Raw genomic sequence first — 26,367 nt, forward strand, 5'->3', positions numbered from 1 at the left:
TCTCATGCAGTTTTATTTTTTGATAAAGAAAGAGAAAGAAGGAGGGCAGGGCTATTTCCACTATCTGAGCTCAAGGTTGAGGTGTTATTAAACTTCTCTGTGCTTTCATATTTCTCTGATGACCCCCAAAGTTCTTCCCAGGTGATCATAGGATGAGTGAGCTAGGGAGAGAAGGCTGACCCTTAAAATTTTTTCAATTTTCTTTTTCAGGATCAGGATATTTGAGGATATTCGAAGGCTCATCCAGCCACGTGATGTTATAAATAAAGTTGTCTTCAGTTTAGATGAGCCTTGGTAGGTAGTCTTGTGCATCTGAGGAATGTGGGGCATGAAGAATTCTGTTAATGGCATGAGAATAGACATGTTTCCTGTTAATAATCCACTCCTCCTCCTAAAATAGCATGATGAAAATTCAGGTTAAAGATCTATAAGAAAAAGTTTACCTTTAAGAATCATCAGCCAGGTGTGGTGTCTCACGCCTGTAATCCCAGCACTTTGGGAGGCTGAGGCAGGCGGATCGTGAGTTCAGGACCGAGACCATCCTAGCTAACACTGTGAAACCCTATCTGTACTAAAAACACAAAAAATTACCTGGGCATGGTGGCGGGTGCCGGTAGTCCCAGCTACTCGGGAGACTGAGGCAGGAGAACGGCTTGAACCTGGGAGGCGGAGGTTGCAGTGAGCCGAGATGGCGCCACCGCCCTCCAGCCTGGATGAGAGACTAAGGCTTCATCTCAAAAATAATAATAAATAATGAAAAAAAAAAAGAATCATCACAGTTTTCAAAGAGTAGTGATAACACATATGTTCACATGTTCCTTATTTCATTGTAGGCCTTTGCAAGACAATACTTCCAATTGTTTACAGTTCTTCTCTAAATTTGAGTCAGGAAATCTTCGCAAAGCCATCCAAGTGCGTGAGTAAGTAAGGAAAACCACAGTGGGTATCTCCTGGCAGTTCGTAAGAGCGAGCTGTGATTGTCTCTTCTCCATGCTCTGTTCAGTGACCTCACATTGGTGGCTTGAAATCAGTCATGGTGGGAGTATTTATACCTTACAAATTGGCAAACAGTACAAGGGAAGGTTTTTCCTCTCAGGGAGTCATTTGTTAAACATTTACCAGTGCACCACTAGGGAAATCACTGACACCATAGCTAAGTGAGCCATTCAGTAGAGGTGAACTGTTATTAATGTGTCTTGTGTTTCAAATAATGGGTCCATATTTGGGTGTGAGAGCACTTTGACTGGGATGTTTATACTTTGATACCAAGGCTGATTTTGCTGACCCGGAAGAGTACATGGGCTTGCTATTCCTGCACTTCTCCACGCCTGTTGCTCTCATTCCTGTGTACTTAGGTGGCAAAAATCATGAGCTTCCCAGAGAGAGGTGAATAATCCTGCATTCAAGGGAAGATGCAGTACCATGTCTCTCTAGCAGAACCTACAGATGAGCTCTCAGTAGAAAAGGATATCCTAGCCAAGGAAAGTCTAGGGCTGTACAAACTAAAAGAAAGGAAATAAAACACACATGAATTTTACTTCTTTTTCAGTGTCAGAAGAGACTGCAGTTATCATTATGTTAAAATTCTTTCTATTATAGCAATGTGGATATATTTCCCTTATACCAAAAGGCAAGATATATGATTCATCTATAGGTGAACTTCTGGAAAAACAGTCTAGAACAGATAATGGTGTGGTGGCCATAGACAGACATCAGAATCAGACTGCCAGGGTAACTTCATCACCTTCCAGCCAGGAGACTGAGCAAGTTTCCTAACTCACTCCATGTCTTTATTTCCTCACTCACAAAATGAGAACAATAATTGCACCTACTTCTTAGGGATTTCATGAGAGCTGACTAATACACTTAAAGCTCTTAGAGTAGTACCTGGTACATGATCAGCCCTTAGTCAACATCCGTTCTTACTCAGGGATGCATATTTGTCATGGTTGGAGCTCGGAATTCAGTATAGCTGAGCCCTCCTTTATATTCACCTGAGGATTCATTTTTGAAGTTTTTCCCTTTTGGGGGAGGTGAAGGGTGATCTTTTTTTTGCACATAAAATATTTCAAGGAAACCCAACATATAAAACAGAGATGAGTTTAACTAATCAGGCTGAAGACAGGAAAGACAATCATGTCAAGACTGTTTATCAGCCTTCTTTGTGTTGCTGGCTTAGTTTCCACTTCTTCCTGTGGCTCCTGCTTTTACTATTTCTTCTCTCCAGATATCACATTCAAGGGATCCAGGAGAGGAGACCTGATTATGAGTCTCCTGGTGGAATAGTTATCAGATCAGGATGTGGCTAAGCTGCTGGCCCGGCTCAGGTCTTTTTCTCTATCCATTTCCCTTGGACCAGAGTGTAAAATCCTAAACTCATCAGTTACGGTCAGGGTAATAGAGTCAAGTAACAGTAAACAAACCTACTATTGGGTAAGGAATTTTTATGATTACTTTTTGGAGAGAGCACTGTGGGAATAGCAGACAATTTGAGGGTCATAGCCTTTCCAGAATTGTTCTTGTGAGTGCCACTCCATGGGTTACACATCATGTGTTGTATGGTGAGCCCAGTGGTTAGAGTGTGGTGCCTACAGTGACAGTGTGAGGACTAGACTCCATCAGAGAGCTCTACCCTGCTCTCATCTGTCTTATACCAAGCTCTAGCCTTTCATAAATCTCATACAATGCCATTTACCAGGGGTCCAGTGTGGGAGAGTATGAATGGATTGGGATAAAAACATTTTACTTTTCATAAAAGCAACTCAAAGAGAATACCAAGAGAATGAAACAATATTTTTAAAAATAAAATATCCTGATAATGTTTAAGTCAAAACTGCATTGCTAGTTCTGTTGCTAGAGATCAGAAAAATAATAACCTTTGGAGACATAGTGATGGGGAGAGGATTGCTGAGGGCTTCCTGGGGTGCTGGAAATGTCCTATATCTGAGTAGTAGTCACACAAGTGGTTTCAGATGTAGATAAATTCATTGAGCTGTATATTTAAGATGTGTGTATTTTATAGCATGGGAGTTATATCACAATGAAAATGAAACAACCCCTGCATTGCTAGCCTAATTCATGTTTGTTGTTTTGTTGGGGGATTTATATTTACTAGGTTATTTGATTTTTATAAACAGCACTGCAAGTTTAGACACTTTCATTTTCCATACGTGGAAATTGAGGCTCAAAATAATATTGATCATCAAATAGCAATGGCATATCCAAACCAGATGTGGTTGAATTTTCTCTGGTATATAACACATTTGCATTTTTTCTAGTTAGATAAAAACTTCATTATAGTTTAATAAAAAGATGTGCTAATATTTCAAAATAGTAAAAAGACTAGAACTGGAATTTCTTAACACAAAAAAGTGTTAAATGCTTAGGTGATAGATATTTCAATTACCCTGATTTGATCATTACACATTGTATTATTGTATCAAAATATCACATGTACCCGATAAATAAATACAACTATTGTGTATCTATAATAATTTAAAAAATTAAAAATATGCACTATTGCATAATTGACTCTTATAATACTAGGAAGCCCTCTCACCTCCACGAATTTCCAAAATCTGTACCCAGTATAGTGGTATCAGGTTGATAAGTATAACTTACCAGCGAGCTGAGATCCTGGGTCTTAGATCTATAACCCAGAAATTGAAACATGTAGATTCTCAGTGTCTGAAGTTTACCTTAAAGGCTTTCCAGATAACCCTCCAGTCTTGCTTCTGATCTGCAGGTTTGAGTATGACTTGCTGGTCAACGTGGATGTAAACAGCACCCAGCACCAGCAGTGGTTCTATTTCAAAGTGAGCGGTATGCAGGCGGCCGTCCCTTACCACTTCAACATCATCAACTGCGAGAAGCCTAACAGCCAGTTTAATTATGGTATGAACTCTAGGGGCTTTCTGGAACATGCCAGGAATGACATTTCTTGACTGTTTAGATTCAAAGAGCCTTGCTTGGGTTCAGAGGGTTTGAAGTTGGGCAGAGTTTTGGGTTGCCAGGTGCAGCAAGGCAGGCAGTGGCCCTCAGTGGCACATTGCTACTTTAGAGGGGAGGCTGGGCATCCTCACTCTGCCACACATGACATCCACTTCTTCTGGATTCCCTCACTCTACCTTGAATCTTTTGAGGTTGGTAAGGCCTCTCATTTATTCCTTCTCTCCATCTCCTAAGTCCCATAGGAGCAAATGCTTTGATCTGCTTTTTTTCCTGCAAGATAGAGGAACAACAAAATTCAATTGCACAACACTGATTTACATTCTTAGAAAGCTCTTGAAGACGTTTAAATTCTCCTGAATACCCGTGGCCATTTTGGAGGAGATATTCAAGAGAGAAAGGCTGATGAGCAGCCTGTATTTATTTTGAATGTTTCAAGGAGTGGAAATTCTGCATACAAATACTAATTTACTGGGTGACTTTGAATGAGGAATAAGTATTCCCAGTGTCTTGGGCTAAGTGCAGGATACTGCCTCTATTTTGTAGTGACTAAACAGATTCTTGTGGGTATGAGAAGAGAAAATATGAACCTTGATATTTATATTCACTTTGTATGGCTGTTGTAACAAATTATCACAAACTCGGTGGTTTAAAACAAGACAGATCTGTTCTCTTACAGTTCTGGGGTTCAGAAGTCCAAAATCAGTTTCTCTGAGCCGAAGTCAAGCTGTTGGGAGAACCATGTTTCCTCTGGAGATTCCAGGGGAAACTCCATTTTCTTTCCTTTCCCAGCTTCTAGAGTAACATTTCCTGCATTCCTTGGCTGATGGCCCATTTTTGCATCCTCAAAGCTAGCAGTGTTGCATCTTCAAATCTCTCTCTGCTTCAGTCACATTGCATCTCTTTTTTTTTAAAAATTTTTTATTTTTGTGAGACAGTGTCTAGCTCTGTCACCTAGGCTGGAGTGCAGTGGTGCAATCTCTGCTCACTGCAACCTCTGCATCCCAGGTTCAAGCAATTCTCCTGCCTCAGCCACTCAAGTAGCTGGGACTACAGGTGCATACCACCATGCCCAGCTAATTTTTTGTATTTTTAGTAGAGATGGGGTTTCACCATGCTAGCCAGGATAGTCTTGATCTTCTGACATCATGATTTGCCAGCCTCAGCCTCCCAAAGTGCTGGGATTACAGGCATGAGCCACCATGCCTGGCCACATTGCATCTCTTCTATAGTCAAACCTCCCTCTACCTCCCTCTCATAAGGATATTTGTGATTGCATTTAGGGCTCACCAGGATAATCACCCCATCTCAAGATCCTTAACTTAATTGTGTCTGCAAAGTCTCTTTGGCCATATACAGTTAACAGTCACAGTTTCCAGGGATTAAGACCTATGTATCTTTGAGGATCATTATTTGGCCCAGAACAACTCTCTTTCCCTCATGTAAAGATTAATTCCTTTTCTGATTTTGTGTAGGGATGCAGCCCACCCTGTATTCCGTGAAGGAGGCCCTTCTTGGCAGACCCACCTGGATACGGACAGGCTATGAAATATGTTACTACAAGTAAGTTAGAGCGCTATTAGCTTCCTTTTCTCTGTCCTGTAATTTTCTCTCAATTTCCCACTTTTCCATATTGATCTTAGAAACATTAGCAATCTGTGCTTGTCTGATAAATTTTTTGTCACTCTGTCCTAATGGCCAACGTCCTGCTCTTCAGAAGTATAAGCATATTCACTGGCACCCACAGTAGACCTCGAGAAATACCTTTTGATTTGCTGAAAGAGTTTATCTTCATTTAAACACATTAAAACTTTTAAATCTTGTTGTCAGATATTAGAAGTCATAGAGATTCTACCTGTGATTAGTGTGTCAAGCCTTAGTTCTTTACTTATTTCTGCTGAACCCAGAGAGTGAAATGTCTGAGATGTTCTATCCTGTTTCTATGCCCCGTGGTTTAGTTTTCCAAAGTATAGGAGGGTGAATATGTGACAATTACACATATGTAACTCCTCCCCATAGCAAGGTAATTTTGTGGAAAAAAATAAAAGAGGGAGGAGTTTCAAAATTCATCTTCAATCCTTGATCAGTCTCCAGTTTCATCAGTTTATCCTGCAAAGTTGCAATGAACTTTAAATTGTCCATGTATTTTGATGAAAGAAATGCATTCCAGACATCTAGATAGCTTATGTGTATATTTTCTTCAGATGAAAAATAAAATTCAAATTTTTAAGAAAATAAGGATAGGAATTGCTATGAGACGAAGAATATGTATATATATAATTAATTATTAGTTCAGTGCTAATTTCTTATAAAAACTGAGAGACCATTTCTTACTTTCTTAAATAAAGTAAGTTTCATCTCTTTCTGAAATTACTAGAGCCATCTAAAAAAGTATGATCAGACATTCTGGAGTTTAGGATAGTTGTCACTATGGAAAGGAAGCAGAGTATATACCCTTATGCCTCTTGGCTTTTGAGACTTTGAGGATAGGAGTATTGATAGATGGGAAAGGTCAAGAATCTTGTTGCTGTATCAGATACAAAGGCAAAAATCACCATGGAGATAATGATAGTCTACAAGACACAGAGCCAGGCTGACTAGCAGTCTGTAATAAAAGAGTTGGAGGTATTCAATCCCTTATCTATTAGGATATGAATGTAAAGAGGATTTTTTATATCCTTTAGAAAAATTGCACAATATTATAACTTTGTTGGTTTTCCATTCACCTAAATGGCAACTACTCTCTGGCTCACCTATCTTAAGACTCTCGGCCGGGCGCCGTGGCTCAAGCCTGTAATCCCAGCACTTTGGGAGGCCAAGGCGGGCGGATCACGAGGTCAGGAGATCGAGACCATCCTGGCTAACACGGTGAAACCCCGTCTCTACTAAAAAAATACAAAAAAACTAGCCGGGCGAGGTGGCTGGCGCCTGTAGTCCCAGCTACTCGGGAGTCTGAGGCAGGAGAATGGCGTAAACCCGGGAGGCGGAGCTTGTAGTGAGCCGAGATCCGGCCCCCACACTCCAGCCTGGGCGACAGAGCGAGACTCTGTCTCAAAAAAAAAAAAAAAAAAAAAAAAAAAAAAAAAAAAAGACTCTCAGGGCCTTTCTTATGGTTCAGAGAGATTTAGATTAAACATCACCTCAAGGTGATAGTCTGCAACGGCAGAAAAAAAAAAAAATGAAAACCTACTTTTGGACCTTGGTGTGTCAAGAATGAGTTTTAGTTTTCTCTATTTCTCTGAAAATAGTTATTCTCAGTAAATGTGAAAGACCTAGCTTAGAGCTGGCTTGGACCTGAAAGTTAGTAACAGATTGGACAAACGTAACATTTTGCATTATTTCCTAATGGGATGTATAAATGTCCCGTTGGAGGATACTCCTCTTGGAATTGGGGAATAAAAAGGCTAAGGGGATCATGTATTTCCCGAAAGAAGGAAGAAGTCACACTTTCAAAAGTACAGCCTTGACCTAAGGAGAACCAATTCTGATAGCTTTTAGAGCTATTAGCAAGACAATTATTATGTGATTAAAGAGCAACAGAGGGATAAGAAAAAACCATGAATGTATAATGTAATTAATTTTTCATATTCCAACCATGAATACAGCAGAGATGAATGGATAAGATTGCTACATTGTAATGTAGTTTGTTTTATAATTATTCACCACGTTGTGCTAACATATTCCCAATAATAAGATGTAACAACAGGATAGATATGTGTAATCTCTATTCACCCACAAATTAGAACACCTCTCTCAATTGTAAAATGATGCATTAGATTATACAATATTTCTCTCCCTATTTACCCATCCTGATCTTTGAGTTGATTTGCTTTACAAGAGTTCTTTGCTTCTCTCCTGCCTTTATTATTTCTGGTATATTAATTTGGGAGAACTTTACTTCCCTATTTCCTTATCTCCCATATATCTTTAGAAACTCTGCTCCATTTCTGTTGTGCTGTTAAAGTCCCAGATTTGGTGCCATGTTTTAAGAGGATGCCAGGGTGCTCATTGTGGGGACAACTGTGAGCCATGGTACCTGAGTACGTTTCTAGAAGGGTGAAAGGAAAAAGGAAACTCAGAAGAAATGGGATTTGCATTTGCATTTTCCTTCAGAAGTTGAAGTTGACAGCAATGATGAGCAGTTGAGGATGTGGGCTGACTACTCTGGAGGGCCAATTGTCATAAAATGAAAAGTCTCCAAACTATTTTGACAGTACGTCACTAAGCAATAAGATATATTTGTATGTGTTCTTACTAGATTAGTTTATACATTTAAAAAAGTATATATGCGTTACTATACTAACATATGCATATAAGAAAGCATGCAAAAAATGAAGAGTTTTAAATTAAGAGAGAAAGATGAAACAAATAATAGTTTATATCTACCTAATTGCTACATCTTTATGCTATTTGTAGCTTAGGGCACACTAGAATTTTGCCGTGGAGTTCACCATTAGATGTAGTTATAAATAGTCTTTTTGGTAATTTTGAGAAATTTTGTTTAACTTTCTAGATCTGATTAGATTATTTTAACAAAAATGAGAATTACTGAGAAAGACCTAATATTGAGGGTAAGGGGTAGGCCATGTCCATTCTGCCATTTTCTGGTCGTTTTGATTGCAATTTAATTTTAACATCAATAGATGGCTTCTAAGAAGATTTTCTTTTAATAAGTAATTGTCTATTTTGTGAGGTTTAGTTTAATTTATGTAATACAATCTGTAAATCAAAGTAAGCTTCTGTAGACTTAAATACCTTCCTGGAAGCTAAAAGCAAAAGATAAAGGAAGGGAGCTAGTTGTTCCCACTTCTCCCTTTGGAGACCTCTCCTATGCAGCAATCAATGCTTAACTAACATATAAAAACTGTAGAAGCAGATATAATGTGTTTTTCATACTCCAGCCCTGGAATACAACAGTGATGAGTGGATAAGATTGCTGCACCATCATCTGGTTTGACACATTAGGTTGACATTGAGACAGCCATGCCAATCCCCATATTAAACAGTAGACGACTTAATTTCTTTCTTACTATCTAGATAATAATCATTTTAAGGAGAAACTCTAATATTTTCTGCCTGTGGTCAGTTGATCACTCTGCCCCTCCCATGGAGCACCTCCCACCTCCTCTGTTCTACCCCTTGCTCTTCCCCACCTTGAAGACCACTAGGCTGGAAAATAAAAAATGCCCCTCGAGAGGGAGGAACAGAAATGGGCAGATTCATTTTTCCCTGCCTCTAGTAAAAGTAAGTAAGGGCTCTTTTAGTTTCTCTTTTATTTAGTTCCCTGTGGTCTGCTTCTTCCTCTGATGTGCACAGCCACACACCGTTTTGAATTCTCTCCCTGCTCTGGTCTAAAGTAATTCTGGTGCTGAAGGGCAGAGGGAGGGAAGCTGTGCGCTTAGAGTGGCCATGTAATACACAACGGCTGATCTCTTCTGACATTTATCTCCGCTCATGAGAGGAGATGGAACAGCTCACTCATGAAGATGAATGTCATACAAGAGCTCTGCCATCATGCGTCCTTCCACAAGATCTCAAGAGAGAGATTTGGTGTTATATAGAATATTAGAAATGCTGCAGACACAGGGAAGCCTGGCAACTTCACTGCTCTGTCTTATTAGATCCCGTTAAGTGAAATGATGCACGCTTGTTGAACAGAGCCGTTGTCATTTTAAGATTATCTAATCCATTCTCTATCACGGCATTTGCTTATTTTATGCACCCTGCCAAAAAGAAACAATGACTTTCCAGCATATTTTTAAGTACAAATGGAAATAACCTGAGTTCATAACTATGCCTTCGTGTACTTGCTCCTTGCTTCATTGAAGTCTTTATGATTATAAAAATACAGATCCTTCCAAAGATAAATGGTTCAGGGAACAGAAAAGCAAACAAAAAGCCTTTTAGCTGTGAAGTTGCTGGATGTACCCAGCCCAGGTCATCTTTGACCCCAGATGACCAATAGGATCCAGCTAATCTTCAAGATCACTACTGATTTTCACCAGGCTGCTTCTCCATCTAGATGAACAGATTGAGGAGGGGAAGTTCTTTGACTGAAACTTCCCACTCATTAATGGCGTGACCTTGGGCAAATTATACCAACTTCTTTCAACCTCAGATTCTTCATCTTAAAATGGGATAATAATGGTATCTACCTAATAGAAGCGTTCTGAAGATAAAATGACGTGAGATAAAACATGTGTAAAGGTTAGAACAGTGTCTGGTGCATAGTAGGTGTTCAATGGATGCTAGCAATTATTTTAAATAATTAGTAAAAACATTTTAGTAGCATAAAATATCAATGATATAAAAGTCATAGTATATGGATCATCTTATTAACTCTCAGCTGGATTATTTTCCTTTTTTTTCTGTTATTTTGGACTGTAAGTTCATAGGAAGCTCTGATTTATGAAGATAAAAACTTCAGATTCTTACTTGCTACATTGGGCATAAGACGTCTTGTCCTTTTTTATCCATTCCTAACAAGCAGGTGATATAATAAAAAAACATTTAGTTTCTAAGCTAAGCCTACAACTGGGGTTAAATCCTGTTTACTATACTTGTTGTGTGGAATTGCTCTAGACACTTAACCTCTGTGAGCCTTAATTCCCATCTGTAGAATGTGTGTAATAATACCCACCTTGAAAGGATGTCATTAGGATTGGAGATAAAATACATTGAGCAACCTAATTATTACTTCTGGAGTCTTGGGTCCACTTATTATACAAACTTTAACTGAACAGCTGCTATGTCCAGGCAATGTGGGAAGCATAAAGATAAACAGATGAATAAGCATGGTCCTTGCCACAAAGTATTGGCCATGAGAATAGGAGTGATAAGGAGGCTATCAGGGAAGGCTTCCTGAAAGAGGAAACACTTGAATTAAATCTTGAAGGATGAAGAAGACTTAGCTAAATAAGGAAGATGGAAAGGGCTTTCCATATAAAGCAAGAACATGGGAACAATTTAACATAGGAAAGATGAACATTGGTTCTTGCAAACATCACTTGATATGTCCACATCGTAACTGGGAAAAGAAAAGAGCTTGTTGATGGGATCTCAGTTTATCACGGATGAACTGAACTGTAGCAAGCCAGATGTTTCACTTTAGAGATTTATCAAACACTTGGCTTTGAAGAAGATGATCTTGGGAAAGTTTAAAGGTCTCTGCAGAGGAAGGTATGCTGGAAGTAGAGTCATCTCCCGGACAACTCCTGCTACAAGGGGGCTGCCAGGAGACTCCAGTGGGGATGCCTGACATTTGCTTTAGGTTCAGCCAGAGTTTAGACCCCAGGCGAGGGTTGTAACTGAATTTCCTTTAGCTGAAAGTCATTCTAAATAAGGTGTTAATAATATATATTTTTTGGAATTCCAACAGTGTGTAACCATCCTGGAGAAGGCTGGCTTGTCGGTGGGGAGCCTTTAGTCTTGATCAGGAGAATCTAACATCACCAAGCTGTGGGGGGTAGTGTGTTAGGTGAAGGAAAGAGAGAGAGAGGGAGAGTGTGTGTATGTGTATATATGTTGGTGGTGTGAGAAGGCAGATTTGACATAATCAAATCTACCATTTGAATTCCTTACACTTCCCTTAAATCTTGAGCCCATGGAAGCTCCAGAGCTAATGATTAGCCCATTTTATTTCTCTTTCCATTTCACTGCAGCTATTCTTTCCTTGGAGTCCAGATTTGGTCTGAATGAGGGAAAGAACATAGAGATAAATACATGGATTTTTTTTTCTCTGTCTTTCTTGGTCTCTCCTGTGGTTGAATGTGGTGAGGTTGAGTTTGCATAGGCTAAATGTGCTTGTGATATGACTTTAGTGTACTAATAGTGCAGTGGGGAAACTAAAAAGAAGCAAGGCCCATGCCAAATAAGACCAACACTACTGGCCCTTAGGGCCACCTATTATTCTTGAGTCAAGATACAGGCTCTGTCTCCACTGTTTGTAGGCGAAGAACTGGGGACAGTGAAGCACAATGTGCGTGTTTCCATCTGCCTTTACATTCATGTATAGGTGCACATCTGTGTGTGCACCCACACATATATGCTTACAAGTGAAGCACTCTTCCACGCTTTGATTGGTTATCCCTGGCTCATTTTATTTCAACTGCTGTTTCCTGTAAAGAGGAGTAATTGACTAGCATTTTGTTCAGCAAGGTGTAAACTGAGTGTATGTTTGCATGGAGCCTTTACAAGGGAAATCAGAAAGCAAATAAGAGGTAGAGCATATGTAACTTGCATGCTTTCTGAGCTACCATCTGCTTCTTTCCATACTTTCTAATAACCAGAATCATAGCTTTTGGAGAAGCTTCAGAACTTTGGGGCAATCTGGCAGAGTAGACTCAATTAGGCATTGCGATCCATATCACACTATGTGGGAAGACACTCTTTTGAAATTTCTATTTCTGTAGGCACAAAGGAAATGGATTCTATTAATACAATGCCAAAAACCTGGGTGTGACAGCCACTTAGGGCTTACGTTGTTACAGGGTACCCTCCTTTCCCTAGCATGACCAAGGCTCTAGGTTGCCATGTTGACAGAAGCTGAGGCAAGATAAAGGTATCAGGCCATAGTCAGTGGGCTACCAGCTTCCCCCTAGCATGACCAAGGCTCTAGGTTGCCATGTTGACAAAAGCTGAGGCAAGATAAAGGTATCAGGCCATAGTCAGTGGGCTACCAGCTTCCCTTAGTCCCATTCCTAGGTGTATAAATATTGAAAAGCCACAAAATCATGAGAAATAAAATAATAGATTTTCTATCTCTTTCTTCCATGCTTGCTTTTTGCTTAGGTAGGGAGTGGCATGAAGGTAGCAAAAAAATAGAAAAGAATAACCTATGTTTTTTATCTTTTTGAAGAACACACAAGAATAATTACCTACTATTTCTTCCCTTCCCCTTCCCTTTCCCCCAATAAAATCAAAAGCACAATGGACTAGTAAGCCAACGTTGTAAATGTTCAAAGGTGGAATTACATCTCTTGGTGTCCGGGTGTATTTTGCATTATAATGCAGCCTTGATGATAACATTTCTCAGGAAAGCCTGCGCAGCTGTCTGAGCATCAATTGGCAGCGTGTGGGGAAAACATTACTCGGAATGGACTTCTGGGTGCAATTTTCTTTGATACTGTTCTCTGAAGTATCAAAACTGGCTCTTCATCTTTGACAAAGGAAAATGTGCACTCTCAAGCCTTACGAAGCTGAACCACATTTGAGGTGACAAACATATTCCTTTGGGAAGAAAGCATTGTACAGTGGAAAGGACAAAGCCTTTGCAGCCAGAGAGATCTGGGTCTCAGTCCTGTATCTACCATTTCACTTTCAGCCCTTTGGCAAATTAACTTTTCTAAGCTTTTGTTTCGTTATCCACACGACGGGTTGCTGCAATAATAACATAAGATAACATACGTTAAATGTTGAATTGGAATTCGATATGTCCTATGATTGCTGATAAGTCTACTTGGCAGGTAGAGGGGAAAGGAAGGAGTTGTACCCTATGTGGTCTGGGGAGAGACAGGGATTGGGGGAACCCAGATTTGGATGATAGAGTTTATATCTCCAATGTAAACCCAGGAAAAACAGAACTGTTCACATTTTCCTCGATTTTCTAGCTCAATGACTAGGACAGCCCTCATTTTCAGACAGCAAAGAAAGGTTGGTAGCATATATGGCACAATTGGGAGGCAGATGGGCCAGGCTATATGTTGCTGAACTGACTCATGAACTGGTGGTAAGTTCACTTGTACATTTCCCTTTTCTCAGTTTCACCCGCAGAAATGTTTCAAGTGAAGGCCATTGTGCCAATACAGTATATAACGCACAAGATTTATAGCATCTAGGACCCTAAGTGACCCTGCACCCCCCTCCCACCTCTCCCTTATTCTCTTCTCCTCCTCTCTCTTTAGAAATCATTATCGCCAGAGTACAGCTGCTGCAGGCGGAGCATCTGGGAAGTGCTACTATACCCTCACCTTTGCTGTCACCTTCCCACACAATGAGGATGTCTGCTACCTGGCCTACCACTATCCCTACACCTACACAGCCCTCATGGTAACTTCCTCTTTACAGTATCACTCCAGCAGGACTGAAGGGGCTCTCTGATGTTTTCCTGAGAACATTTTGGAGACCCTGACATCCTGATTGGGAGCGGAGGAGGGTGTAGGGAAACTATGGCCTTCCTAAGGGAGCCAGGTTTTGTTGTCACTGACTTGGTGGCTTTCTATGTGTCCCATCTCCCTCCCTGGACAGAGCACAAGGCTGAGCCTTGATCAGTGACATTTCGAAGGCCCAAGTGGTCTGCAAGTTGGGGAAGGACATGGGGACATTTCTTAAGAGACTCTATGTTTAACAAGTCAAGTTAAGTATGAAGTAGGTTGGAGTTGTATGGGAAGCAAGACCATACAAGTAAGCTGAAATGCAAATCTGAAGAAAATTCAGCCATTCAGAGGAATGGAGAAAGCAGGAAGGTAGAGCTTGGGAAACTTCTGAGTCTGTGTGCAAGCAGCCATGCCAGCATCTCCAGTGGTTCCGATGACCATGAGCTGGAGGTGGCTAGCAGGATCCAGAGTGGAAGAGAAAAGTGTAAGAAGAAAACACTAGATCATTACAACAGACAACCACCATCTTTTTATGAGGGAGAGTAGGAGAAGTCAGGGCAGACTCACAGTTAGCATTCCTGTGTTCCATAAGGCCCTGCAAAAAGTTCGCAAGACTATTGTGAGCAAATGGACTGCTTAAACCATGCAGTTTTCTGTCATTTGAAAAAGCTGGCAAACTATCCCTTACTGCTACCATTTCGTAGATTTCCTAAGAATAAATGAGCTCCAGTAACTTCTATAGAGCACTTCCATCCTCTATGTTAATGTAAAATGTTATTAGCATATTTATAATCATATGTGTTTATATATGTGTTACTTAGCTTGAAGGATGAGCATTTTCATTTTAAGGCTGTGATAAGGAGTTGGAAAAGATAATAACCAAGAACATCTTTTCCTTCAAAAGGAATGTGCAGGTATAAATGGGATTTTTTTTGCATAGAGAAGGCATATCTTGCACCACTTGGCTCACCGCTTCATGAAAGTGCATCTGTCCTCTTTTCCATATGTTGTCTTGCCTAAAGAGAGATTTTTACTGTTTTCCAGATTGCAAAAGATACACAACTAGTATTATTTGTGTATCACACTCAGAGAGCTCAAGAAGTTAATCCAAGTGATGTGCATCACAAGCTAGGCTGTAACAAGCCACATTTGTTATAAAACATGTTTTGTTGCTTTTAGGGACACAGAACAGGCAAGATTCATGATCCCCCTTCAACAGTTGTTTTTACGGCCTTGCCTGTGAAACGCTGCACATGAAAAGTCTACTGTGGGCTGGGCGCAGTGGCTCACTCCTGTAATCCCAGCACTTTGGGAGGCCAAGGGGAGAGGATTGCTTGAGCCAGAGTTCGAGACCAGTCTGGGCAGCATAGTGAAACCCCATCTCTACAAAAAATACAAAAATTAGCCAGGCCTGGTGGCATGCACCCGTAGACCCAGCTACTTGGAAGGCTGAGATGGAGGATCACTTGGGCTCAGAAGGTTAAGGCTGCAGTGAACCAGGATCACACACTGCATTCCATTGTGGGCAGCCAAGTGAGACCCTATCTGAAAAAAAAAAAAGAAAAAAACAAGAAGCAAAAAGAATCTGCTAGGGAAGGGGATTTCTTTTTCAATATGTGTTATGTGTTTGCCTTTCCCATTGGGTAAGGGATCATGGATCTAGGACACTGTTCTTTTCACTTGTTAGAATATCTTGGACTCTGATAAGGTCCTGGTGGCCATTCGTGTAAAACATTAGAACGCAAAGGGGTTGGTGAAGTTGTCTAATTCACCCTTAACATTTATAGATGCAAGAACTGAGACCTGAAGTCCCACATTTAGCTAGCAGCCATGCAGGGACAGAACATCAGCCTTTGAGGTGTATTCCTGTGGTCTTTCTACTCTCCTGTAGAAAAGTGTAGAAGAAATTCCGAATTTCTGCTCCAGGGTCAGATCAGTGTCATTGCTTGCTATTACATTCATAAGCTACGAACACAGGCAGTTGTTTTATGAGTGCATGTAGTCATCATTGTTTGATGATACAGACATCTCTAATGTTTGAATTCAAATCACCAACCCACAGTTTATATCTTTAATGCTGGGTGCCGTGGATGTGGTTCCCCTGAGGGATAATGTCTCTTTCCAAACATGGTCTAATTCTTACCCCAAGATGCTCCAATGGATTCTTGCTAGGTGCCTACAAGCTGATTCAAATTGTGTACCCCTTTCAACCTGGCCTTGACTTGATGGTACCTAGTTGCTTACCTTGTGCCTCTGGGCCTGCTTACCTTCTGGACACAGTTTCAGATCAGAATACAACGTCTAAAATTTGCAACTGGTAAATAACTCTAAGAACCACTGGGTCGGGGGTCAATGAGGAGATGATTTCATCTTAAAGGGAAACAAAAACACACAAAAAAGAGGACTCCCCTCTCTGCACCAGTCACTTAGTTTCACTGAGAGGGAAAGAGAGGCCTTGTTAATTGATGCTTATTGACTTGTTACTGTTAACAATATTAATAACTGTTACTGTTACTATTAATTACAATAAGCTATAACTACTTATGACTTTTTATTGTTACTTGTGAGCTTACTGATTGTGAATGTCTTCCACCAGGGAAGTTTGTGGAGAGTTAATGAGAAAGAGGGATAACTTATTTCTCCTAACTGAGCAAAACAGGGTTAGAAAGACACTTTGTTACTTGAAAGTGACAAATATGTATTCTCAATTTTAGGTTTTACATTTCCAATAACTCATGGTCTTTGTCCTCTCTAGGTTTGAGACAATAATTGACTCTGTGACTTCTCTTAAAAAAAACTTTTCCTCCCATCATGGACAGAATGAGTACATTCTGTAATGCACACTAGTCATTTTTATTTTTGGACATGTCCTGAGGAGAAACAGTTTTTCTTCCAACAGATCAGTGATAAATTAAACGTGAATGATACCCCAAAGGGAGAATTAACTGTAAGTTACTTTGGGGTTATGGTGAGGGGTAGAAAATACGTTTCCATGTGGAATTCATAATTTGCAAGACTCTTACAATACGGATTACATTTAATAATTACAGACATTTTTATAGTGAAGGACTTGTGTGTTGGATGTTATTCAATGTGAATACAATTTTGAAACTTTATAATAAACTAATAATAAATAAATAATAAAATTTGAAAATTATTTTATTATTTTATTATTCTCTTATAATAAGAAAATTAGTATTTGGTTCTTTCAAATGGATATTTCCAGATGCTTGCCAGTAAGTCTGTTGGATAATTTTTCATATTATAGCATTAAAATACAGCTAAAAGAAAGAAATACACTATTGTAATTCTGAAGCAAACAAAAAAAGCTCTATTTTAATCAGTCGTATCAAGTTATCAGTAATTGTAATGATTGTTAAAGTGTTAGCAATACTCGTTAAAGTATTAGAATTATGTTATAAATAGCCCCTAGGTAGCCAGTAGTATTGGTTGCAAATGGGGCCCCAAGAGAGTTTCTGATGAATATTTTAGGAGGTAAAAAATTGGGATCTCACTGAGAACTTATAACTGTGTGAAATGACAAGAGACAAAAAAAGTGGTCATTAGTAGAGTCCATGGATTGGGAGAGCTTAAGGATCTTAAAGGATAGAGCAGAATTTTTACCAGACACATATACCCACTGTGGAAGATGTGAATACTGTTATCTCCAGAGACAGAGGGTGGCGGGGGAGGGGGAAGAGAGAGAGAGAAGAAAGAAGAAAGAAAAGAAAAGAAAAAAGAAAGGAAAAAGAAAAGAAAAGGAATTAGAATGCCACATGCACAATATCTTATAAAAGACTCAGAATAAATGAAGAGTTTAAGAAGTGTCAAGTGGGAGATGTTGACTTACATGTGGCAGATCGAATATGCAATGAACAGGTCACAAATCAGCACTGTCAGGTAATCAGTAGACAGAGATCCATCCTTGTATAGGCCAAATGACAGACTCCAATAAAGGTTCTTGATGGTGAGGAGGTGAGCATAGAAAACCATTCTGAAGGAGCCAATATGTGCATAAATGGTAAAGTCTTTGACAACAAGGATGTCTGAATTCCCTAAATACAGGGTCTTGGGCACAATGAAAGAAAGTTCTGAGGTCAGACAGACCTAGATTTTGGTCTAGGTGTTGTGTTTCCTTGCTGTGTAGCCACAGGCAAGCTATTTAACTTCTCTTAGCTTGGTTTTCTCATCTGTAAAATTGGAAACAAAAAAGCAGTGAACTACGTAGGCTATTTTCAAGGTTAAATAGTTGCTAATTGGAAAGTTTTAGCAAAGTGTCTACATCTAGTAAGCAATACTAGATGGTAACCATTAAAGCATTTATTATTTTTTATGATGATGTGTGATTATTTTCTCTGTTGGACTGATTGGAAGATACCCATTCCATAATTCATACTAAAATTAAAAAAAATACAAAGGAAAGACCCCTCCTCAAAAATTACAAAGGATACTGATGGTTTTCTTGGAGTAGTTGATTATGATTATTTTTTTCTTACTCTTTTTTCCAAATCATCATAATATAGCTTTGCTTATTTTTAATGGACAAGGAATATTAAAACCATCCTTTCTTTATAATTGACAAATCTGTGAGTAGTTATGTAGAGACTAACCATTTCTCACATTTTTAAAGTTAAGCAGCATGTTCTTGTGGCTTTTATTTAGCTTAAATGTGTTATTTGTTCTTGTCTTGTGATAAGAAGTCTTTGATTCTCTGATGAGTATGTTTAAGTAACAACTGAGATCTAGGCAGGAGACAAATAAAATAGGCTATCTCCTTGGGAGTGGACTTTCTTCTAAATTAGGGGAACAGAGAGTGCAGCAGTTTAGGGGATAGCAATAGAAAATGAATGGTTTTTGAGTGCATAGTGCTTCTCACTTTATCACTAGCCATCAGCAGTTTACCCTGCTGAGGTCAAGGAAGTCTTTTATCGAAGTTTTAAGGGAGTAGTTGATAAAGGAAAGGGAGACTGAGGACTCCTGTGGAGAGACACAGGATGAGGCCACAGGCTAAGGTTATCAGCTTGATATTGTTCACAGACAGGATTTTCTTTTAAGAAGTCAGTCTCTCTGGGGGTTTCTACAATTGCCTTGAACTCATTCACATTTTTATAAAGAAACCTACCCATGTGGCTTCCGTAGGGCTGTAATTACAGTCAATTGGCACATGCATTCAGAGGTCCTACTTTTCTCATCAATGATCCCCACAATATCCTATTAGGCATAACTTTTCTGCACCTGAGATGGGAGATCATTTTTAGGAGAACAGGACAAAAACATTTTTGCAAAAGGAAATCCAACAGAAATTTATACTTGGTTTACTTCTAGCAATCTTTTATATGACTGAAGCCAAAATAATCCCCTAAAAGTAGAAGTGTTAGATACTTGCTTGACCTGATGGCAGGTCCAACAGGAGGGAGATTTCATTGAGGGGTGCAGGGAGATGGATCCATGAAAAATTGCAGTTTGCAGGAAATGAGTGATATGGTTTGGCTGTGTCCTCACCCAAATCTCATCTTGAATTGTAGCTCCCATAATTCTCACATGTCGTGGGAATTAGTCGAGTCACGGGGGCAGGTCTTTCCCATGCTGTTCTCATGATAGTGAATAAGTCTCATGAGATCTGATCGTTTTACAAAGAGGAGTTCCCTTGTACATGCCCTCTTGCCTGCCACCATGTAAGACGTGCCTTTGCTCTTCTTTCACCTTCTGCCATGATTGTGAGCCCTCCCCAGCCATGTGGAACTATGAGTCCATTAAACCTCTTTCCTTTACAGATTACCCAGTCTCAGGTGTGTCTTTATTAGCAGCATGAGAATGGACTAACACAGTGAGCTTAAGCTAAAAGAATATTAGGCATTTGTTGATTTGTAATATTATTGTGGAAAATGTAATAATAATAACAAATTAAAAGAGAACTCACGAGAGAAGAAAACTTTCAGGCTTTGCCTTCTCCCACATTTGCTGCTTGGGAGCCTGTCCAGCCAACACTATTTTGAAGGACAGTGTTCGTGTGCCCTATGATACCTTTTTGACTTTTTATCTCTCATAGCTAATAGTGCTTGGTGGCTTGTATAGACCAACCTTCTGCCTAACCTGCTTCCCCATATCTGATTTATAAAATCTAGACTTTATTATTTTTTTAAAGTTTGATATCAGGCACCAAAGAGCTATGGCTTAATTGTAATATCACAGAATGATGATTATTGCTTTTTGTTTTTCATTTATTTGTTGCCCCTTTTCCCTTTTTTCTTTTTCTTTTCTTTTTCTTTTTAACAGATTGTGTTATTTATTTATTTTTATTTATGAGTTTTATTTCATTTTTAATTGACAAATAATACTTGCTTATATTTTATAGGGTACAATGTGATGTGTTGATACATGTATATGTTGCAGATTGATCAAACCAGACTAATAAACATATCTATCACCTCACATATTTATCATTTCTTTGTGGTGAGAACACTTAAAATTACTCTTTTAGGGATTTTGAAGTAATTCAGTATATTATTATGAGCTATGATTACTATACTATGCAATGGATGACCAGACCTTATTCATCTTGTCTAATTGAAATTTTGTACCCTTTCTCCAACGTCTCTCCATTCCTCCCCTTTGTTTCCACTCCTCCAGGCTCTGGTCACCACCATTCTACTCTCTACTTCTATAAGTCTGACTTTTTTATATTCCATGTATAAGTGAGATCATGTGGTATTTGTCACTCTGCACCCATCATTTCACTTGGCATGTGTCCTTCGGTCTCATCCATGTTGCTGCAAATGACAGAATTTCCTGTTTTTTTAAGGCTGAATGGTAATCCATTGTGTATGTATGTATATATGTATATGTGTATGTGTATATATATAATATATATGTGTGTGTGTGTGTAACTCCATTAGTGGGCACTGTGGTTGTTCCCATATCTTGGCTCTCGTGAATAATGCTGCACTGAACATAGGGGTGTAGACAGATATCTCTTTGATGTACTGATTTAAGTTCCTTTGGATATACCCAGAAGTGAGATGGCTGGATTGTATGGTAATTCTATTTTTAAGTTTTTGAGGAAACTTCATACTGTTTTCCAACATAGCTGTGCTGATTTACTTTCCCACCAAAGGTGTTCAGGGCTCCAGATCCTCACCAGCACTTGCTGTCATTCATCTTTTTGATAATAACCAGTCTAACAAGTGTGAAGTGATATGTCATGTGGTTTTATTTTGCATGTCTCTGATGACTAGAGATGTTGAACATTATTTTTTTGTGTGTGTATCTGTTGTCCATTTGTATATCTTCTTTTCAGAAATGCCTATTTAGGCCTATTTTGCATGTCTCTGATGACTAGAGATGTTGAACATTATTTTTTTGTGTGTGTATCTGTTGTCCATTTGTATATCTTCTTTTCAGAAATGCCTATTTAGGCCATTTGCCCATTTTTATAGGGTTGTTTGTTTTCTTGTTACTGTGTAGTTTGTGTTCCTTGTATATTTTGGATATTAGCCCCTTATCTGATGTATGATTTGCAAATATTTTCTCCCAATTTGTGGGTTGTCTCTTTGCTCTGTGAATTGTTTCCTTTGCTATGCAAAAGCCTTTTAGTTTGGTGGAATCCTATTGTCTATTTTTGTTTTGTTTTTCTGTGCTATTGGGGTCATATTTAAGAAATCACTTCCCAAACTAATGTCATGAAGCTTTTTCCTTATGTTTTTGTCTCATAACTTTACAGTTTCAGGTCTTATGCTTAGGTTCAGTTGATTCTTACATGAGGGATCAATTCTCATTCTTCCACATGTGGATATTTAGTTTTCCCAACACCATTTATTGAAGAAACTGTCCTTTCTCCATTGCGTGTTTTTGACACCTCTGTAAAAAATCAATTGACTATAGGTGTCTGAGTTTATGTTTGGCCTTTTTTTGGGAAAGCTTCACCATTGGCAAGGACTCATGTGGCCACAATAAAATGTAACAAACAGATTTAATAAGAAAGAGAGAGAGAGAGAGCGAGAGAGAGAGAGAGAGAGCGAGTGCAAGCTCATAGAAATAATTCAGCAAGACAGTGTTTCCCAAAACATAGTGTGTAGCACTTCAGTCTCTTGAGATGTTTAGAGAAGAAAAGTATAATGGTCATCTAAATTTATGAAGCACTTGTGCTAGTTTTTCTTCTAACAGTTCACAATGCATATTGAAATATTAAAGAATCTGAGAAATCTTGCATCCACGGAAATATTTTCATTTTCTTTAACTTTAACATTTTGTAAGCACTTTGGCTATGAATTTCCTGCCTCCTCCATCTCCTTGTTCACACCAGAGCACTTACTAACACACTACGGGATATATTTTGGGAAATGCTACAACCAAGTTTCCCTTTCTGGCTTTAGAGCCTTGGAATCTTGATAGTAATTGTGAGGCAAGTTACATTTAGTCTGGATTTTGATAATAAAGAATACTGAGAGCAGCTTTCACTCAAATGTTTATAAAAATCTTAAAAGTAATTTGTTTATGATCACAGAGACTATAATCTGAATCCAGCACTATCCATGCCTTGTTAACTAAGGAGCTGGAATTTTCTTCTTCCAGGATGACTTAGAAACATGACTGATATTCTGATGGAGACATTTCCATTCTTCTTCTGTGCCATCTCTCCTGGGCTACCCAGATGTCTACTTCTTATATCAGGGCTTTAGTTAATAATTTAACATTGATTTTTGTAACCTATGAATTTTTTTCCAGTAAGCTTCTTTTAAGAGGGTATTTTCTATTCTCTAGTGGTTATTTTATTTTTGCTGTTTTGAAAACCGTTTTTATTTAAGTCTAATTTCATTTAATTTTCAGAAAATGTGATTTGTATAATTTCTGCTTTTTTGGGGGAAGAATCTAATGAGTTTTTAATAGCTCTATATATGATTAATTATTGCTACAGTTCCATGAATATTTGAGAAAAAATTTTTCTCTGGAAAGACAAAATTTGACATATGTCTACAAAAACAGTATTGTTCAAATACCTTATATTATTATATTTATGTAGTTGATTTATCCAAGACCCAGGTGCTATCTTAAAATCTCCCACTCTGAGAATAATTTTTTTCTCTTTCTGCTGTTTTTGGTGTTATATATTCGAATCCCATATTACTTGATTCTTAAGATTTATGAGTTTTATATGTTCATTGTGAATTTTGCCCTTTATCAAAATAAGATTTTAAAATCCCATTTAATGCACTTGATCTTGAATATGGCTTCGTTGTATATTACTATTGCCATGCCTGCCTTAATTTATGTTTGCTTATGCTTTTAGTTTCAATATTTCTCCTTTAAAATGTTTGAACAGAGGCAAACAAAATAAAGAGATAATATAAGAGCATTTCTCATACACATCATTTTTCTTCCTTTCTCTTTAAAAGTACCTCTTACATACAACATGCTGTGGGATTTTAAAAAGTAATCCAAGTTTTTGTCATTATTAAGGCTGATTAGCCTGTTGATACTTAAATAGTTTTTACTGTTACTTGTCATTTTGGTTTCATGCTATTTTCCATGCTTCACTGCTGTTGTCTTTCTTTTTTCTTATGCAATATGGACCATCATTTCTTTCATTTTTTTCACCCTCAGAGTTTATAATTTTACTATTGCTTTCTTTTTACTGCTTAAAAATAATATATTTGAACTTATACTTCTCCATTAACAATAACAGCTAACATTTATTGTTTCCTACATAACAGATGCTCTTCACATACATTATACGACTAAATTATAGCAACCACTGCATGAGATAGGTAATGATATTTTTATGTGCCTTTTAAAGATGAGAAAACTAAGTCACAGTGAGGTTAAATAAAAAATTTACATCAGTTTTTTCAGAATCCACGCAACCAGAATGTAAACCCAGATTTCCTGCATTCCTTGGCTCATGGTACCTCCCTCCACCTTCAAAGCCAAAAATGGCATGCCTCTTACCTCTTTTTCCATTACATCCCATGTCGTTCTTTGACTCTGACTTCTTATCTCCTTCTTTCACTTATAAGGACCTTTGTCATTACCCTGCACCCAACCTGATGATCTCGGATAGTCTCCCCATCTTAAATTTCCTAATCACATCTTCAAAGTTCCTTTGCTATGTAAAATAACATCTTCACAGGTTGGAGGGATTAGAATATGGGCATCTTTGGAGGGCCATTATTCTGCCTACCACACCAACATAAGCAATAAACTCAACTCTGTTTTAGAGACCCATTGTTCTAGTGATATTCTAGAGAGTTTACATTTGACACAATACTAAGTACTACCTTTCAATTTTCAAGAATTAAATAATATTTCTATATCTGTGTAAGTTGAAAACATTAACATTTTGTTTCACCTGTTTCCTCCCTGTACATCTCTTTTAAAGTTCATTTTAGAGCTAGGTGATGACATCAAAATTTTATAATGTGTATTGTCTCCCTAAAGAATGATTTTTTAATGTTTATGTTAATATAGTGACCATATTTTTATATAGTCATTTAGATGTAAGCTTGTTTAACTGGATTTTATTATAGTCTTTTTATATTGCTTTTCTGTTTGATTTGGGGGCAGCTGAAGTGTGTCTTCAAGTCCTTCTTTTCTTTTTTTTCTTTCTTTCTTTAAGACAGGATCTTGCTCTGTCACCCAGGATGGAGGGCAGTGACTTGATCTAGGCTCACTGCAGCCTTGACGTCCCAGGCTCAAGTGATCCTCCCATCTCAGCCTCCCAAGTAACTGGGACCACAGGTGTGCACCACCATGCCCGTCAATTTTTATGTATTTTTAGTAGAGATGGGGTCTCGCCATGTTACTCAGGCTGGTCTTGAACTCCTGAGCTCAAGCAATCCACCCGCCTCGGCCTCCCAGAGTGCTGGGATTACAGGTGTGAACCACTGCACCTGGGCCAAGTCCTTATTTTCAATAAAGATAAGGTGATATTTTGTCTGAGCTCCTGTATGTTTGAGCATGTATGCTATATTTGCTGATGAGCAAAAACTTGGTTGGATATAGGTTTATTAGATTATAATCCCTTCTACTTTCAAGCTTTAAGCAGCACTCATTTCCTCTAGCATGTAGTATTGCAGAAGAAATACGAGCCAAGAATGATTTTTTTGTATATATATATATGTACCATGGATTTATTTATACTCACACACACACACACACACACACACACACACACAGACACCACACAGAGACACATACATGTTTAAAAATAATCTTCAGTATAGGGTACAAGTGTCATTCTATGCAGCAATGAGCAGTGAGTTAAGATTGGCAATCAAACAGACAGGTTAGGCTTTATCCATAACTAAATTTACTATCCATAAGAAAGAATACAGAGAGGGCAACAAAACAGCACACATAGAAAGGGCTTGGTGAGAGTCTTTGGACTCCCAGGTACAGCTTACTTTGTCCTAGTAACTTCTCACTATGGAATTATATGGTCATGAGAGATTAGGTTGAGTGGAACATAACTGTCTCAGCCTAGGAATACTATCAGCCTTGGGCTTCCTTCAGATTTCATGCTTAACTAGTTGTCTAGGTTGTATGTGTGTGCTTGTGCATGTGTAGTTAGTCATCTTGTATTCTCAGGGGTATGTGGCTCCTTCCCAATCTGCAATGCAGGTGCATCTCATCAATACCTGATCCTCATTCCTTGATGGACAATCATAACAATTAAGTACAAAGATTTGGTTAGATACATGGGCCTCTGCTGGATTCTCATTTATCTTGAATCTTGTATAAACATGCTTCTTATAATTCCTTTACTTAGTATTGTGTCAAGTCCTGGCTCTCTGGAACATCACAAGAACAACCTGTTTCTAAGACACAGTTGGGTTTATTGCTCATGTTAGCATGGTAGGCAGAATAATGGACCTCCAAAATTCCATATCCCAATCCTGTGAAGATGTTGCTTTACATGGTAAGGGTACTTTGAAGATGTGATTAGAGACTTTGAGATGGGGAGATTATCCTTGATTATCAGATTGGGTGCAGGGTAATCACAAGGGTCCTTATAAGTAAAAGAATGAGATAAAAGAATCAGAGCCAGAGAAAAAGATGGGACTTAATGGAAGCAGAAGTCAGTGATGCAATTTTTGGCTTTGAAGGTGGAGGGAGGTACCATGAGTGAAGGAATGCAGGTGACCTCTAGAAGCTAAGGCACAGGAAGAGATATTGTATAGAGCTTCCAAAAGGAATGCAGCCCGGCTGACACCTTGAATTTTGCCCAGTGGGACCCATTTTAGACTACTGGCCTTCAGAACCATAAGATAATAAATTTGTGTTGTCTTAACCTACAAAATTTGTGGTGATTCCAGCAGTAGTAGGAAAC

The 26,367-nt window shown here is 38.6% G+C and overlaps 1 protein-coding gene across 1 annotated transcript in view; it reads left to right on the top strand.

Annotated features, from left to right (window-relative positions):
* AGBL1 (ATP/GTP binding protein-like 1) overlaps nucleotides 1-26,367 on the top strand; it is a 165,332-nt gene that overhangs the window by 135,771 nt on the left and 3,194 nt on the right. The window contains exons 11-15 of the mRNA XM_011960766.1: nucleotides 211-294; nucleotides 834-920; nucleotides 3,746-3,894; nucleotides 5,424-5,511; nucleotides 13,851-13,995. Coding sequence (XP_011816156.1) covers nucleotides 211-294; nucleotides 834-920; nucleotides 3,746-3,894; nucleotides 5,424-5,511; nucleotides 13,851-13,995 — 553 coding nt within the window. The remainder of the gene's footprint in view (nucleotides 1-210; nucleotides 295-833; nucleotides 921-3,745; nucleotides 3,895-5,423; nucleotides 5,512-13,850; nucleotides 13,996-26,367) is intronic.

The sequence above is a fragment of the Colobus angolensis genome, unplaced genomic scaffold (genome assembly GCF_000951035.1).
Source record: "Colobus angolensis palliatus isolate OR3802 unplaced genomic scaffold, Cang.pa_1.0 Scaffold522, whole genome shotgun sequence".
Taxonomy (NCBI): Eukaryota; Metazoa; Chordata; class Mammalia; order Primates; family Cercopithecidae; genus Colobus; species Colobus angolensis.